This window comes from Mycteria americana, chromosome 2 (genome assembly GCF_035582795.1).
Source record: "Mycteria americana isolate JAX WOST 10 ecotype Jacksonville Zoo and Gardens chromosome 2, USCA_MyAme_1.0, whole genome shotgun sequence".
NCBI classification, from domain to species: Eukaryota; Metazoa; Chordata; class Aves; order Ciconiiformes; family Ciconiidae; genus Mycteria; species Mycteria americana.
In genome coordinates, this window is record NC_134366.1 from 166499223 (window position 1) to 166518007 (window position 18785).

Below are 18785 nucleotides of genomic sequence, written 5' to 3' on the forward strand. Positions count from 1 at the left end.
CATCTTTTTGCTTTTGAAATAGCACAGGTTCTCAAGTCATGTTACTTAAGCACACATAATTACACCAAATTCTTGCATGCTTCAGGAGAATGAATAGAATCCACTGTATTTATCACTACTTTCCTTTTCTAATGAACCTGTTTAAGCAATGACAAGCTAATATATAAAGGAGAGGTGCCCAAGGCTTTCCTTTCTCATTCCTGTTGATGCTTGAAATTATTGAGAAAAGTTAATTTGCATTATGCAGGAACATCTGCGTGCCTAGGTGTAATTTAATATATCGCATTGTTGCATTGTGACTCTATACATTACAATTTGAGCACTCTGTAAATTCCAGACTATTCTATAATTGTCCGCTTTTTTTTAATCTGAGAGAACTGTTTTAAATGTATGTCCTTTTATGATATTTCTGCTGTTTAGATTTTATTGACACAGTCTGGGCAGGTCTGGTGTTCTAGATTTTGACAACACTATTTCATTTGCTACATGCACTTAAGTTGGACCTGCTGTCTTCATAATCATTGAAGTAGATAACTGTAGATAGTTTCAGAAATCACGGAGATAACAGAAGTATTTAGCCTGAAACAGCCTATTATGATCGCCGACCCTTCTGTAAAAGAGCTGTGCTGTTTTAGACCCAGAGATGCAATTTGTGCCTTTGGAAGTTTAGACATCTGATGGGGGCTATCAGTTGAGTCAATTGAAAATATAATTCTATGTTGTTGAAAATGATGCATTTTAATGACTTTGTATTCAAAAGATATTAACTTGGTGTTTTTCAGAGGGGAGGGGTGAGGTGCAATGAAGTGCATAAGCATAAAGGGTAACTCATTAACACGTAGATTCCTTCTCAAAATCATTGCTCAAAATGAACAACTTGAAATTTCGTAAAGGCAGCGCAAATTCCTTCAGTCCTCAGGCTACATGGAAGTACTGTGCACTTTGGTAGACACTGGCATGCTAGCAGTTAATTATTGAACAGAGGTACTGGCTTGCCTAAACTGGTATATGGACCTACTTGCGATCACCTGATATTGTACACACATGACTAAGAATCCTTGCTTTCATTTGTCAAACTGCTTAAAATGTCAATAACTGGCCTTTTTGTCACTTAGCCTTTCATAGACTTCAAATTTACAGTCAGTCTGAATACATGCAAAACACTAGTTTTCTGGTTCTGACTACATGAAGTTCAGATCTTTCTGTAGTTGTAATTTTCTTTAAAATTCATCATAATTTTTCTTGGTTTCTGTAACTACACCATTTGTGTTAGTTTAACTGTTATGTATTGAGCAAACACATTTTCAGGAAGCAATCTGGGTTTTAAAATTTAAGTAAAAGGAAAATATTGTTACTTTTACTAATATAACAGAATTAATATAATATTTACAATAGTAATATAACAATATTATCATTAGCTGTTATTTCCTGTTCTAGCTCAGTCTAGATGATTTTGCTAGTAGGGTAACATTAGGTTAACTGTATGGGAGAAATTTGCACTTATGCTAAAAGAAAAAAAAACACAGTGTATACTTTTACCAAATTTTATTGATAAGTTTACTGCAGCAGGAACAAGAAACAGCTGATGTACAAAACTTTCAGAAAATGAGATCAGTTGCTTTTTAATAAACTCTTGCCAGTGTTATTGGTTATCCTGCTTTTAAGAGGTATCTAGACTCTAGTAAACTAAAGCTCTTGTTTTCTTTGGAGCTGTTTGTTTTACTCCGAACTTCTATTGACAGCCAGGTTTACTCCCTAATTTGAATGTTTGCCCTTCTAATCTCTGCCCTGAAGTTTCCAGCTGATTCTTGGGGTAGTTAGCTGAAGGCAAGCAAGAACCTTTCATGTCCTCATACTTCCTAAAGAGATAATTTTGTGCAGGATCTGGTATTAATATGTAGTATGTATTTAAAGTGCATTTAGATATAAAATTTATCCTATGTGCTGGGAATTCAAAACACAAAATTACTTGTGATAGAACCGTGAATTGTGCTGGTCATGTTATGATTTAAGTTGTATATTAATGTAGATGATGATATTTCCATTACGAGGAAAGTTGAAACATGAAAAGCCATGGAATAGAATATCATGCAACAAAATAAGTCGCTTCACATCGGTACAATTTATTTTAATTTGCTGAACTGAAGTAGGCAGTACCGGTAAAAGCCTCTCTGTGCAGCTGCACTTCTTCATCCTGTTCTGTGCCTGTGCTTGCACGAAGGGGCTTGTGTCGCTTCACCGTGCCAGACCAGGAGAAGGTAGCAATGGAAACGTGTCATAAAGCAGACTGAAAATTGCTGTAGTTTGCATTTGTTTTTAATCTGAAATCAGTCTTCTGGTGATAAAATTGATCTTAGAACAATTACATAATCAGTACTTTATCAAGTCTAATCTCTAAGCATCTTTCTCTCTGCTGAGTGTTAATTGCAGACCTCCCACGCATTGCTGCGTGGGAGGTGGCTGCCTAGACTCCTCAACAGGAATAAAATTGCAATTAAAAGTAACACTTAAATATATGGTAGTATTTCCATAAAGGAAATCTTTTATAAAACTAATATTTTTCTTGCTGTATTTATTACTTGCCCTTCAGACTGTGATTGTCTACTTTGTCTAATTTTGTGGTTACTTGTAAGGCATAATGATTGCACAGTTGAAAATTAGGCTTTGCAAGATTTAACACTTTATTTAGGATTTGAGAATTTAGGATTCTCAATCTAGAATGATTTCTGATTAATAAAAGTAAAAGCCAAGAATAAGATTGCAGTGTATGCAGGCATAATAGTAATTTCTCTCTTCAGGTTACTATAGAAAGCCAGTTTGGAGAGCTCTGTTATTCAGATGGATATTTCTGTGACTGTAGCAGATTTCTGCCCATGATGAATGTTCCCTCAAACAGTTATTTAGTTCCTGGCTGGTTACTTTGTCAGATATGCTTGTGTTGAAAATTGAGATACTGAAGTTTGTTGTGTTGCGGCTATCAATAGCCAAGCACGTTTGAATGTCTGAGGTCAGGATTTCTTCTGAATAATGAAGTTTAAATACTAATTCATGTAACACTGAGACTGAATTTCTCTTGAGCTTGTTTGGAATGGAGTATTCTCACATCTTTTCATCAAAATGGCAGTGACCTAACCAAATTACGTGCGTTTGGGTGATCCTTTTGTGCTCTTTTTAGAAACAAGACGAGATGTTGATAGCATGATGATGTGGAGAAGTGTCACTTTTTTTTCTTTTACTGAGGTGCTAAAATATACCCATTGCTCCACAGATGGCAAAGCAGTTCAGTCTTGTAACAAACACAGACGTTAATTAGGAAACCCAAGAAAGGAATAATCTGGATAGTGTTTTGTGTTGATGATAAATATCCCAGCAAGCGAAGTCCACTTGAAATGCAAAGGCAAGAGCCTGAATAGTAGACCAGTGTTGAAAGGATGATGGTTGATTTGAGGTAGTGGAAAGGCTCAGGTAGCCTCAGCAGTGGTCATGCAGCTCATGTCTTGTGTGAGAAGCCAGCACGCAGAACTGAGCAGCTGCTTCTGGTTGCTGCCTGGATTGCATGGTATAGTGATGTCTTGCATCTTGCAGCTGGGAACATCTGGCATTTAAAAGTGCTGTGTGGTGTGGTAGGAGATGTACGACTTGCTGTTGCTCTTTCTCCTCCTGCGGCTTTCTCGCTCTGTGGCATTTTGACTGTTTTCCTGAGAAGGCTGCCTAGGAGCTGGAGTAAGTTCATGTAATGTGTGTGGTGTATCATGGTAGAATTGGGTTGGTCTGTCCAAGCCTGGAAGGCTGCCTTACGGAGTCAACCCTGAGACGTTCTTGCCTTTTCTCCAGAATCCTTTTATGACTGATGGATTTACTAAATTATCTTAACGCTGCTTATTTAAATGCTTTTTGTTGGTTTATTATTGAATAATTAAAAACAAAAAAGAAAAGAAGGGGGAGCTCAAAGAACCCATTCCAGATCAGCTTTGTATTTAATCTTGTTTAATATCTTGACCACTAGCAGGTATTTTTCAGGACCTTTTTTTTTTTTTTTGGTTCAGCACTTTAACCCACAAGAGTGTTTTTTTACATGCCGATACTTTTGTTGGGCTCATATGTTGAGAAACACCGAAGGTGACTGGTGCCTCCAAGTGTTTACAGCTGGCATTGAAAAAACTGAACCCCTTATGACTTTGCAGAGCTGCATTTTTGTACAGTATGTCCTTGGCATGGTCCTGAAATGTCCTCAATGGTCTGATGAAGATTAGGCTTTCCTAATTACATTTAAATGCAACTTAAAGCTCTCACAATGTTGATGAACACAGTAATAGAGAGTTTTCAATGACCTCAATAATGTTCTTTGTAAGTAATTTTTGTTCTAGTTTGAAGACTTGAAAATTCCATTGTCCTATTTGATTATAAATATTAGCAATGAAAATTATAATTTGAGTTTTGTTTTGCCGTGTTGTTTCCTAATTTTTATCAGATGAAGATTAAAAAATACCTAAGTGTTTAACTGAATAAACTTTTCTGAATAGTGCAAGATAAGAATTGTCAGCATATGATGCTGAATTCTGACAAATTATCACAGTATTTTGCATGTAATTCAAATGTGGATTAACTATACACATGAAAGACAGTGAGTGATTTAAATATTATTAAAATGAATGAAAAATGCAATAAGCAGAAGTGCAAACTTTATACATAGCACTAAAAATGCTGTACCAGAGCTTAGTTTCTCTGGTCACATAATGGAATGTTAACTTAAATGATATTGACAATGTCAGCACGTTTAACCCTTACTGTTGACATGGGTTTCTATTACAGTGAAATAAAAAGGAAACAAAAAGGCTTAAAAGCAGCAGCAAAAGTACACTTTAAACAGTACAAGTAGTTTAAAAGTAAGTGCAAATTCCAAAACAGACAAAGAAACTTTCTGTGGCATGTATTGTCTTGTATGTAAGACTGACCTAGGCATTCATATGCATTAATTATATGTTAAGTGTGATGATATTATTACCAATACTTGACATTTCAGTGATCTGACCCAGCCAGTGATCTGGCTGCAATCCTTACAGAATGCCTAGTAAATCTGTCTTCTTGTTTTCAGCACCCTCGTCCCATGTACATGCCTTGCATCTGGAAATGCCTTTAACCAATAGTCTAAAGTTACCCAAAGGGAATAGTAAAAAAAAGAGGTCTTCCACATCAGTGAGCTCTGAAGGGACAGAGATACAGTGCTCTGTGCCCATAAAGGAGAAATGTTTTGAGAGTCTGAAGGAGAAAATATTAAAGAACGTGATTGAGAAGGACAAGCATTCAGAAGTTGGTAAACTACAATACTTTTTGTTTCCAGTGCTTTAGACAATAAAAATAATCGTAAAGTGACATTAAAAATAATTTTATTGTTTGTATGTTTCTTATTATTATGTACCATTAGGATTTTTTTACAGTCTAATGACTTTTACAAGAAAGTGGGTCATCAGCCAGACATTGTGCTTAGGTCATATATTCTTTTTCAATTTGCAGGTGCAGTGAGAATGGAAAGAAAAGGAAAACTGGAAGAGAAAAGTTCTTCAACGTATGGTATGTACAGAGCAGTAATATTTTCAGGAAAAGAGGAAAAATTCTCTAACACTTGATGTCTCTGAAGAGCAAATGTAAAAGCGTAAAATATTTCCTGGGCCCAGCCACACTTCTTTTGTTGGTTTAGGTCTTAAAAACAGTTTATATATATATATATAAATGATAAGTTTATATATATATATAATATGATAAGTTTATAGTAGAAGAACAATTTTATAGGAGGAAATGAAAGTGCCCATAGCAAGGATTTGGAAGGATCCAAAAGTACCTACGAGAGGCCTGGGGGGGGGGAAAAGCTTGCTTTCTTTTTTTTTTTTTTTTTTTTTTTTAATTTAGTTGAATTAGTGAATACTGCTTTTATTTCCTTCTGCTGACTGATGTGGGGGGGCAGGAGGAGAAAACAGTTAAGTGTTACTAACAAAACATTTGGCAAGTCTTAAAAGACAATATAAATTAAGAGGGCTTTGGTTTTATCCTGTGTTTAAAAAAAAAAAAACAAACCCCAAACAAAAATTATTAGAGATGGACAAGAATACCTTCACTGGACAAGAAAACCTTCACTGGTGAGGCCACACCTTGAATACTGTGCTCAGTTTTGGGCCCCTCACTACAAGAGAGACATTGAGGTGCTGGAGCGTGTCCAGAGAAGGGCAACGAAGCTGGTGAAGGGTCTGGAGCAGAAGTCTTATGAGGAGTGGCTGAGGGAACTGGGGTTGTTTAGCCTGGAGAAAAGGAGGCTGAGGGGAGACCTTATTGCTCTCTACAGCTACCTGCAAGGAGGTTGTAGAGAGGTGGGGGTCGGTCTCTTCTCCCAAGTAACAAGTGATAGGACAAGAGGTTAAACCAGGCGAGGTTTAGGCTGGATATTAGGAAATTTTTCTTCACTGAAAGGGTTATCAAGCATTGGAACAGGCTGCCCAGGGAAGTGGTTGAGTCGCCATCCCTGGAAGTATTTAAAAGACGTTTGGATGAGGTGCTTAGGGACATTGTGTAGTGGTGGTCTTGGTAGTGTTAGGTTTACAGTTGGACTCGATGATCTTAAAGGTCTTTTCCAACCTATACAATTCTGTGAATACATAAGTGATTCGGCCTTGTTTTTCCAGGAGGTAAAAGTTCTGTGTCTGTATTCCCTAAGAAGATAATAAGACTCCAATTTGTGTGCAGGAAACAATCCTTAAATACTGACTTTAAGGATTTATTTTCTGTAACAAGTCAATTTCCTCATTATTTATCTCACTGCTGATTGCTTAGAAAATTATTATGGAGTGACAAGGTTGTGGGATATATTTTGTCTGGGGAGAATTAACAGCATAAATAAAATTTTCTGAGACAAAGTATACCTCATGTATATACCAACAGTGCTTAGAAGTGAACTGCAGTGTAAGAAATGTATCATAAATTTTAGTCAGAATCGGTTTTCTACGAGGATGTCGCTATGTAGTAGAAAGTGCTGACAGCATCAGATATTTTGTGGTACTGAAATTTCCTTCAAGTGACTTTCTGTAGGCCCAAGATGTTTTTTTTAAGGCGATGTTATCTTTTTAGTTTGGAATTTAGCACTTCTGAGAGCTTTTTCTCTTGCTCAAACCTTTTTGTTATAAGATGTAAGTAAAATAGATGTTACAAGCTATTAAATAATGTCACTTATCTTGTGTGCTCTGCTATGTCTTCTTGTGCAATATCATCTCATTTGGAAATACTTAAAATGGTAAAATGTTACTTGTTGAGAGTTTCCTTTGAACCATTCTACCAGTAATTAATGAGACACATGCCCAAGATATCCAGTAAATTAATGGAATAATTTTGACCTGACTAGGCAACTGGAATACTTGATTTTGAATGTCATGTTTAGGTTAGGCCAAACGAAGCAAGTAATTTGGAATGGTACTGCTGTTTTAAAATGCTTACTTTTTATTTCAGGTAAAAAGAAAGAAAAGGAAAAGGAGAAAAAAGAGAAAAAGGAGAAAGATCATAAATCCAAACAGAAAAAGAAGAAGAAAAAAAAGAAGAAATCTAAACAGCATGGTAAGTTCAATTTACATATTTTTTTACATGAGCAAAACCACTCTGTATTTCTGGCATTAGATATTAAAACTTGGTTCTAAACTATATGAATGTAAAATTTTAGAAATTTCAAAGAACAGGTTTTGGCCTTAAATGTTGAAAGGACAGTTAGGTCTGTGACCTTATTTTTGTACTTATAGCCTGTCTCTACGTGATGGACATAGATATTTCATAGATGTTTTTTCTTCCTTCAAAAGATATGCTCGCTCTTCTAATCTTTTCACATTCTTCATTTGAAACCTTATACACATCCTTCTTATTTTGCTTGGACATTAAAATTATTCTAGTATCTAGTCTGTTGCTAAATTTCAGTGGTTTACTGTATAAAATGCAGCCCCTCCTTAACAGTTAATCCTTAACAGCTGAGGTTGGCATCTCTTTTGCAACAACCTTGTCTGTTGTCTTGACAAATGGTGATTCCATTTGTCTTCATTTCACTTCCCTATTCTCATTCTTTGATTGTGTCACTCGTCTTTTTCTTTCCTCTGTTATTTCCATTCCTTAGAGGGACAAAAATACTTTGTATTTTAGATACGAGACTCTAGGTAGTTTGTGCTTTTTTAACAGAACAAAAAACCCTTTCAGACCACTTTGTGCTTTTTTTTCTCCTTGTTTGAGAAGTACTCCTGTAAAAGTGTGGTTTAATGTTTTGGCACTACCCATTCTGTAACTCTCCTTGGCATGATTTCTGTGGAAAAACTGGACAACGTTTGGGTTTTGTTTTTTTAATAAAAAGATAACTATCCTGCTGACCAGTACAGTTTTCCTGTTCGTTGTATTTCTTCCCCTTTTCCACATTCTTTGGTTCTTTTAATCTCCCATAAAATCAGACTACAGGTTCCTTGTTTACCTTTTTTTGTATCCAGTGCAGTCTTAGTTGCAGCATTATGGCAATAAAAATAACATAGGCAAATGCAGACTCGTTCTGTCTTTTCTCCTTGCCAAAGACTGAACTTTATTTTTTGTGTACACTGCCTGCTTACTTCAAAACTGTTTCAGGACTTAAAATAATACTACTTATTTTTATCTTGCTGCTGGTTTTGTTTTTTTTTTTTCTTTTTTCTTTTTTAGAACATCTTTAAGTATTGAAAAACTTAAAAATGAGCACATAGACTGTCCTTTTTATGCCTATCAGATTGACTTTACTTTCGTGTATCTTGAGAGTGTACTTTACTAGATATCAGTTGTAGAACTTTTGATTAGAATTTGTTAAAATATGAGAAGGTCAAAATTTAAAACCTAGCAAACAGAATTTCCTAGAAATTTTTCCTCAAGGGCATGTGGAAAAACCCTACGCATTAAACAGAGCTTCTGACCCCAGACTTTTACAGATGCCTTGTGGTTCTCTAGAGTGATTATGTGTTTGTCCAAAATTTGTGCTATAACATGAAAACACTCTCAAATAATGCAGTGTTTGAATGTGAATTGTGCTAATCTAGGGTTCACGTACTTCACCATCTTTATATTGGAGTAATACAATTTTAAACTGTAAACTTCAATTGCTTATTTTACCTAAAAATTATTGGGAGTTTTTTACTTGCACTGGGAAAGCGTCTAAGTATTTGTGAGAAGATATTGATAACTGCTAGGTATGCAAGAGCCAAAGAAAAGAAGAAAAACCCCAAGACCCTAAGCAGTCCTGGCTACTTCAACTGTGGTTATTAAAACATGGCAGAGTGAGTTAATACTCTCCACGGGTTCCATATTTAGGAAGATGTTCAAAACTAAGGTGCCATCGCCTTGTATGCAGCAATATCCCCAGCAGCACTCTCAATACAGTTTGATAAGAGTAAGAAAAATGTTTTATAGCTCTTCTGTCCTTTGAGTATATGGCAGACTGGGTGTTGGTGTAAAAGTGTTCGAAAAAACTTGAATAAAAATAAGCAAAATTATGATTTAAGTAGTTGACAGAAGAGCTTTTGAGCAGAATTGTTTTAATAGGTAACAAGTTAAGCTACAGATTTGAAATACATTCAAAACTACAAATGTATATTTTGTAATGGGGAAAAGTTTACATGGTATTTCCCTGAGCCTCCTGTTTCATGTATTTCCAAAGAAAAAGATAAGTAGAGAAGTTATCTGTCATCTTTGGTGTTGAATCCTGGCATTTAGATGACTCATCAGAAAAAGCTGATGTGCACAATGTAGAAGGTTTGGGAGGAGTTGGTTGGACTGGTCATTCTCATCTGAGCATGTGATACTTTGCTGTTTGTGAAGCACTGTGCTTGAGATGAGGAAGGCTAAGGCTTCGCACTGTCTGGGGTGCACTTGGTTCTCTGGTTCCGTACAGCTCCGACATGCGATGGGTTCTGCAAATCCTATTCATTCAAATTGATTCAAATAGAGTACCTCTTGCACATTAACATCAGAAATGTGTTCTTGTGCCCGGTATTGTTCTTTCATTTTATCTTGTTGAGGATGTAAGGTGGTTTGTTGTGGTGTTTGTTTTTGTGGTTTGGTTTTTTTGTGGTTTGTTTTTGTGGTTCCAACTTCTAGGGGCCATATCCAATGCTTGTAAATATTAGGAGAAAACTATATACATCCCAGTGCCCCAACAAATAGAAATCTTAAATCCAGATGCAGAACGCAGTGTGAGTAAAACTTCAGCATTTTATTCTTTGCAAATTCACCTTATGAAAATCTGTTTCTAGAAATCCAGAGGTATTCTGCCTGGATATTTTTTTTCTTAGCTGGGAAAGAAAGAAAAATGCTTTGGCAGATTCTGACTCCCTGAAAAAGCCCATTGAAAAATGATCTGCCAAAAGAAGCAGTCTTCTCTTTCTCCAGGACCGGCTCACTCTACTTTGAAAGGGCATGGGCAAAAATAAAAGGGTGTGAGGCATGCCCTTTGGAATCAAATCTTGGGGAAGAAGAGGGAGTGGGCACATTCTGTGCTCCAGATAAGTTTTGTTCAAGTCTTTAAAACAAACAAAAAATTCCCAACAAAAACTTTTCTTTGTGTTCTGAGTATATGCATGATTGAGTGTTCATGTAAAACCCATGCAACACATAAGGTAAGTAATTTCTGTTATTTATACTGTTCTGTTACAGTGAGGTTGATAGAATTACAACATGTAATAATCAACTACTCATTCAGTTGACTCCCCTACAGTGAATATACTTAGGAAATGGGGTAGATAATGTGTTTTTGGCAGAAGGAGAAAGTAAATATGAACAGTGGCTTTATGGAAGGTATTTAGGACAGAAGTATTGTGGCATCCATTGCAAGAAAACTAGATACAGGTGGTAGCAGAATTGCTTCCTATAGAAGGATGAAAGTGTAGAAATCTGATTACTCACATTCAAAGTAATAAGTTTTAAGAGGAGTAAATGGATAGCTACTCTTAATTACCATTTGACCAGCATAAGACACATATGGACCTGCTTGAGCAGGTCCAGAGGAAGGACAGGAAGATGATCAGGGGCTGGAGCACCTGCCCTATGAGGGCAGGCTGAGAGGTTGTTTAGCCTAGAAAAGAGGAGGCTCTGGGAAGACCTTATAGTGGCCTTCCAGTACTTAAAGGGGGCCTACAGGAAGTATGGGGAGGGACTCTTTATCAGGGCATGTAGTGATAGGACAAGGGGTAATGGCTTTAAGCTACAAGAGGGTAGATTTAGATTAGATATAAGGAAGAAATTCTTTACTGTGAGGGTGGTGAGACACTGGAACAGGTTGTCCAGAGAAGTTGTGGATGCCCCCTCCCTGGATGTGTTCAAGGCCAGGTTGGATGGGGCTTTGAGCAACCTGGTCTAGTGGAAGGTGTCCCTGCCCATGGCAGGGGGGTTGGAACTGGATGATCTTTAAGGTCCCTTCCAACCCAAACCATGCTATGATTTGTGATTCCATGACTTACCTGGGACAGTCTTTCCAGTCACAATGATTAAGGTCAGGCTTGCAAATATGTTCCTTGAGACTGTTGCAAATAGTATATGTTAGAGGAAAATATATCATCTGTTATCAATATAAATGTCAATACTCCTATATTACCAGCGGGCAGAAGCGCACGGTGCCTGTCTGCTTGTGTGCATGCTCTAACAGCCTCATCCTGCTCCCCTCTCTGGCTAAGCAGGATGGGGGGTCCACTGGTGAGAATATACAGGTGTATATATGTGTACAGTGTGGATCCCTCCAGCAGCTGGGCTCAGACACTGTCTGCCCAGTAGCTGCCTCTGGATCCCAGTCTTCCCAGTTGCTGGCACCTGGAGATACGAGCCCCCTGGGCCACAGCCCCACTGCAGCACAGACTATCTCACTCATATGTGCACGTTCCCAGAGTTGGCCAGGACTCCCCAGATCCCCATAGCCCCCCTGGCTCTCACCCTTAGAGAGGCACTCACACCCAAAGCTGGCCCTTGCAGACCTGCTCACCCCTTGCTCCCAGGCCACTTCACCTGTTCACCAGCTGGTCCAGCTTGTTGATTGCTGCTAACAATCAGACACTTGCTCCAGGTGCTGCAGCATGAACTCATGGGCCTCTGTGACTGGAGATCCCTTGCAAGGGGCTGGCATTTCAGTCACTCATCCAGTCTCTCCAGGTGTTGGCACCACAGACACATGGGGCCTTTTGACCTGCAGTCTGACTCCATTTGCTGGCACTCAGACCCCTGTACACACACCTGCACACTGAATAGAGAGCCTCTCGCCTGGGTAAGAATTAGAAATGGGGTTTAATAAGAATCACAGAATGGTTGAGGTTGCACAGGACCTCTGGAGGTCATCTGGAGGACCTCTGGAGGTCCAACCCCCCTGCCCAAGCAGGGCCACCTAGAGCCAGTTGCCCAGGACTATGTCCAGACAACTTTTGAGTATCTCCAAGGAGGAAGACTCCACCACCTCTGCCAGCACAGATAGGACAGACTGTGCTGATCAGACGCAGGGCATGGCCAGGCAAGTGTACTGATGAGCAAACTATTTATGCATGACTGGCTCTCTTTATGCCCTTATTCTTCTATTTTCCCCACACTTGTTCCTCTCCAAATCACTTAGGTCCATTCATTTTCCCCACCTTTAGTTCCTTCCCTAAACATTCCATAATAAGTCTTGTGCAAATGATTTTCCCTGTGTCCCACAGTGTGCCCCACCCTGGGCTGCAACCCCCCCTTAGTCCATAAGGTGATCCAGAGAGCTGCTCTTGGTAACACATCATGATGGGTTCCATATCTGGATAATGAGGGTGATGGTGCTGAGGGTGATGGGACAGCCTTGGGAGGGGCCTGGGCAGGGTGTATGTGTTGTTTGCCTGCTCATCATGCTCCTCTGGGCTTGTTCATACCCTGCTCGGATGTTCCCAGGCCCATCCCAGGAGCCATCGACCCATCAATGGCTGATGGCTCCTGGGATGGGCCTGGGAGCATCCCAGGAGGATTTTCTTTGGGCTCCCTGTGTTCCCTCTGCAGGTGTGCAGACAAGCTTGTGTCACTTAACCTGACAGGATGGTCTGCACTTACTTCTAGGTAGCAATGTTGGTAGTGCTACAAACAGACCTAAGTCAAAAAGAAAGAGCTACCAGCAGCATCTCTAAGGCTAGCAGATGGTACAGGATGAATTGTGGAAAAAGAAGACAGTATAATGTTTTAGGAAAAATAATTCCTCTGTACATTCAGAGGTGGGGGGGAGTTAAATGGGTAATGGTTGTCTTAGCTATTAAACTTCATTATGTTTCTTACTGGAACTTTTTTTATAAAATATGTTATGAAGAGCTTTCGCTATTTCGTATTTACAGTTTCATCATCCTAATATCTCAATGTTGATTTTCTTTACTTCTGAACATAATGTTGCAGTATACTTAATGTTTTTTTACATTTGTCATAAACTTTTCTTTACTTCTTTACTTTTAAAAGAAAGCGACTTACTTTCTTTTAACTTTTCAGATTATTCGGATTATGAAGATAGTTCTGTTGAATTCTTGGACAGGTGCTCATCTCCATTAACACGGTCCTCGGGGAGCTCTCTGACTTTGCGCAGCATGTTCTCAGAGAAGAATACATCATACCAGTATCCGAGAGCTATCTTGTCTGTTGACCTTAGTGGAGAAAGTAGGTTGGCTGAACAACAGCTTTCAGTTTGTAGGTTTAATTCTTTAAGAAAGAGAATTTTAAAGGAAATAATTTGGTTTGTGTTTGGGATTGTAGCTATAAATGTGATGACTGTTTTATAGTTCATCTATTTAAATCAAAATGCTTATACTCCTCAGTCTGTTCTGCATTGTACATGCTTCGGTTAAGTGTTGCTGCTCTGCTTCTGAGGAGACCACGTTAAAGGCATCTTGCAGAATTTGTCAAGGAATCTAATACACTAGCAGCGTGTTTTGAGAGTGATTTTTTTTGCTACATGCAGGTTAAGATTTTTAACTGCCAAACCCCCCTATATTTCTGTGAAATATTGCATCTCTGCACACACAATTTCACATGGATTTACTATTTTTACTAGACCTTTCAGATGTGGAGTTCTTGGATGATTCCTCTACAGAGAGTTTGTTACTTAGTGGTGATGAATACAATCAGGACTTTGATTCAACTAACTTTGAAGAGTCTCAGGATGAAGATGATGCTCTCAATGAAATTGTTAGATGCATTTGTGAACTGGATGAAGAAAATGGCTTTATGATTCAGGTAAAGAAATTTGGGGGGGGGGGGGAGGGATATATTTTCCATGTGAATTTCTTGCTTGTGAAGGTGCCCTTTTGATGTGTTGGAGACCGAAGTTATGTAGAGAGCTGTAAACAGAAGTGAACAGTGACAAAATATTTCTATGTTCTGCACTTGGCGTGACTCTGTTTGGTGTATGCAGAACTATTGCTCTAGGATGGGGTTTCTCTTAACAAATCAATATGTAGAACAGGTTTGTAAGGAAAGGTAACCTTTTTCTTTATAGCCAGTTGATAAATTTGGAATAAAGAATCCTTTCCCGCACACAAATCATCGCTTCTGTCCACAGATCATCCCAATTATACCAGCCCTTCTGGTTTGTCCCTTGTGCTTTGCAGTACCAATTGTAGAAACCACTCTGCTCACTGTAAATGTACCTCAGCTGTATCCAAGATCTCTGCTATACAGATGTTAATGTTGTCAGTAACTGTGATGTGTGTGTGATGTGCATGCTTCCTCTTTAGAATAGCAGTTCTCAAACTAGAAATCACTAGCTGGTTTTAGAAACTGCTAAGAATTTAAATCTCACTTGCTATAGAAAAAAGGGAAGAAGAGTATACAGTATCTGCATTGCATTCAGGTGCTGATGGATTGCAAATACTGCTGATTTATTTGTACTCCAATGAGGGGAGCATTTCCCACCTAGTAATGAATAATTTAAAGTAATTGTCTCAAGGAATTAATAATATAGTGATTAGATCAGGTACAAGCAACAGTGAGGAAGAACTCAGTTGTCAGTAACTTTAAAAAAGCCACAAACTTCCTGTGGTTTTTTTCCCCACTCAAAAAACAGGTTTGTGTTCAACTATTAATATGGTACAGTTTCTGTTGAAAATATGAAGCCTTTTTAGTTGAGATTTGAAGGAAGCAAGTATGGCTGTCCTGTGCTCATGGACTTAAAGTCTTTTGGAAATGATAGAGAGACCTGCAAATGAAGGACACAAAGGCTGTCTCTGGTAACACGCTACTGAAATGCTGTGCTGTGTTGGAGGAACTAAGCCGGGGTTCAACTGTGGTAATAATGTGGAAAAATGGACTGGCGTAGAAAACTTTGGAGAGAGGAGAGGAAATTGTAGCCATAGTGGTACAACAAGAGCAAAGGTGACTTCAGTGTTTCGAATGGGTTGATGCTCAAAAGCATGTCAAAACAAAGAGGAGAGACTTTCCGTAGATATTTAGAACACAGCAGATATTTAGAACACAGGCAAACGCTGAGTTGAGAAAAGGAAATGCATTTTTAAGTGGTAGTTTCCTGCCCATTTCTAAAGTCCAATGATGGCTTGATTTTTTCCTCTTCATGCCTTGCCTCACTGAGAGCAACCAGTTTGCTGTTCCTAGGCCCTCATGTCTTACCACTTCTATTTTGCTCTCCTATTTTCTTGTTTCTCCTCTTTCATTTTCTCTTCATTTTCTTTTTCTTTTAGATTTTCCATTGGTGCGATATTAAAAACACATCTTTCTAGCGCACTGGAGAGATGCTTTGTAAATATAAATAATTAAACTGAAGAGTTTTCTACTTTTCACTGTTATGCTGTAATGTATTACATTATCTTTCTACTTTACTGTAATATTATACTCCTATCTTATGTTTCACTACTAAATATTTAGGTGCTAAAATACTGAATGTTGTAATAAAATATTATTAAATATTACATCTTCAATTTATTATTTTTTTTTTCCCAGTCTGGAATTTGTGGTTGAGGTAACTTTCAGAACTAGAGCTCTTTTTTAGCTTGATCTCTTTGCCTACCCAAACACAAATTGCCCAACTAAAATAATCTTACTCAAACCAACTATTTAAGTTAAACTGCTGTTCTCTGCATTTTGACGATACAAGAAATAGCTTCTGTTTTTTTAATCTACTTATCTCAGTTTTAGTTTTTGCCTTTTTTTTTTTTTTCTGATGTCAGTGTGAAGAGTGCTTGTGTTGGCAGCACAGTGTATGCATGGGACTGTTAGAGGACAGCATTCCAGAGCAGTACATCTGTTACATCTGCAGAGATCCACCAGGTACGGGTAAACCACCTTGATCTGCAGCTGTCTGCTTGGGATTTTTAAGCAGAGATGTTATGCATTGCTTAAATTGTTAAAGCTTTGTCTGTTTTGTGTTACCTGTTATACTTCTTTGGGGCAAGTGATTCTAAGTTTGGCTCTGAGCAGAAACTTACTTTTCTGTTAGTAACATCTTGTTCAGCTATGCTAAATCTTATTCATGATCTTAATTACCATTGCTTTAGTTGTTGAAACTTAATTCCCCCAAAATCTTAGTACTTTTTCATGTTGTCATAGTCTGAAAAGTCTTTCTAAACAAATCATTCTTGTTCAGTGATCTGTTTTGCCTATACTTGGAATCACATCTGTTCTTTTAAATTTTTTTTTTAGAGAAAAAGGACTCATTACCACAGTATACTCAAATGCGCTGTGGAAGTAGTTTCATAATAATTGCCATTTTATAGTGTTTGTCCAGAATTGTGTAAAGGTGTGGAACTGAATATGTAAAATATGAAAAAATCTAGCACTTTTTATGGTAAATGACAGTTCACAAACAGCACAACTTGAACTTAAGATTGTTAGGATAAGTTTGAAATGGTAAGAATTAGGAAAAGTCTATTTACTTTTAAACTGAATACATCTGATTAGGAAGATATTGATTTAAAAATGATTCTGTCCATAAACCCGTTTTTCTTAGCAGTTATTTGGAGAAAAATGATATGATTTGGAAGAAAGTTTTTAGTATTTTTTCCTGACAATTGATACAAACACATGTGACTTCTGGCAAAATATCCAACAGTCCAGCTGTTTCAAAAGGGCAATGAGACTACACCCCCAAATTTACTTTCATTCTGAATTTAAGAAATGAAATCTGAAAACTGTTTGCAGAGGTCTAAAATAGCACAGTTTTTATTAGTTATTTTTGAGAAGAAAATTTAGGGAAATAGAGCTGGAAAGGTGTGACTTTTTCCATTTGCCCCAATCTGAATCTAAACTGATGGTATAGAGTCTTGTTTGATAGTTCTGTGTGGTGTACTCTTTGAGCAGTCAAGCTTTTTCTTATTAAAACCAACTAATTTGTCTTGTGTTCTTTCCCTGCACTGTACTAGGTACTTCGTTATCCCCTGCTATGCAGAGACTGTGTCCCTAATTTTTATCTTCTCTCCCTTCCTAACCATTACTTCTTTTCTTTCTATGTCAGGAGAAAAAGGTCATTCACAATGTCAGTATTTTAAAGTGTATTGGGATAATGGGCAGAAAGGAGATAGACAGGGTATTCTCCTGAAAGGTATGAAGGGCTTCCATCAACCCATTCTTTGTTCTGTATATGATGATAGTCTGATATGAAATTGAGTGTAAGATATTGCAGTCTTAGTCAGTCTGTTTGTCTGGGTTCCTCATTGTAAACAATAATATTGGAATAATTAGCATTATACATTTCTAGTTTTGTTTTTTTGGGTTTTTTTGTTTTTTTAAACAGTTGTTAAATTACTATAGAAGCGTTAGCTAAATACTCATTCATGCCTGTTGGATTAAGATTGTAGATGTTGCCATAGCATGGGAGACCTAAGGCCCACTGACATCGTTATCCTGTCTAGTAGTGCCTGGTAAAAGGCACCTCAAAGGAGAGTGTAAGAACTCTGCTGTCAGATAGCTTTGAAATGTCTGCTTTTCATGAAGCCTTCTCCTGGCTTCTAATAAATAGATACTGACTTCAGTATTGAAGCAAAATATTTGTCTTGGAAACAAACCAGGTGTTTTGGATATGTCCATATAAAATCCACTCTCTAACATTTGTCTTGGTAACTTAGGTTTTCTTTTCTTTTTTTTTTTTTTTTTTTAAGTAAGCTGCAGTAGTTAGATAAACAAAATGCCAATGTAAACTTTTTTTTTTCAGTTAGATTGATAATAGCACAGTTCTTAATATCCTGTACTTTGATTGCAAAGGTTATTAGACTTTAATTTCAAATTAAGGTCTTGAGATTTCAGGTTTAGTTTTGTTTTTGTAAGTGTTAAGAGTTTCCTCTTAATCTATTTTAATATATTAATAGCAAGACCTTGAATCATTCTTTCATGGATGTTAGGAGTCATTTAGGAGAGTACAGCATATAATTATAGCACTCTAGTTTTAAATACAATTCTGCTGTGGCTTTAGATGGCCCTCAATTTTTTTATTTCTCACCCCAGGTCAGAGGTGGAGTGCCAAATATCTTTATGATAAAGACTGGCTAAACAATGGACACATGTGTGGATTATCTTTTTTGAAAGAAAACTACTCTCATCTTAATGCCAAAAAGATTGTGTCAACACATCATCTACTAGCAGATGTATATGGTGTAACTGAAATACTGCATGGACTGCAGTTGAAGATTGGGATATTAAAGTAAGTATCAGTCCAGGGTTTATTCTCCACCTTTATATCTTTAGGTAGCAGAGATTACCATTATTCCATATGCATTGTTGTCTCACATTAAAGTTCTTTCTTTTATAATAGTTTAAATAATTCAAGT

At 37.5% G+C, this 18785-nt stretch overlaps 1 protein-coding gene across 19 annotated transcripts in view; it reads left to right on the forward strand.

Annotated features, from left to right (window-relative positions):
* PHF20L1 (PHD finger protein 20 like 1) overlaps positions 1-18785 on the forward strand; it is a 61822-nt gene that overhangs the window by 32139 nt on the left and 10898 nt on the right. For 12 of the 19 annotated variants that reach the window (XM_075495289.1, XM_075495290.1, XM_075495288.1 and 9 more), the window contains 7 exons: positions 5096-5314; positions 5515-5571; positions 7492-7596; positions 13507-13671; positions 14066-14247; positions 16194-16293; positions 18463-18658. In XM_075495289.1, coding sequence (XP_075351404.1) covers positions 5096-5314; positions 5515-5571; positions 7492-7596; positions 13507-13671; positions 14066-14247; positions 16194-16293; positions 18463-18658 — 1024 coding nt within the window. The remainder of the gene's footprint in view (positions 1-5095; positions 5315-5514; positions 5572-7491; positions 7597-13506; positions 13672-14065; positions 14248-16193; positions 16294-18462; positions 18659-18785) is intronic. The other 7 variants (XM_075495300.1, XM_075495304.1, XM_075495298.1 and 4 more) reach the window with 1 other exon arrangement.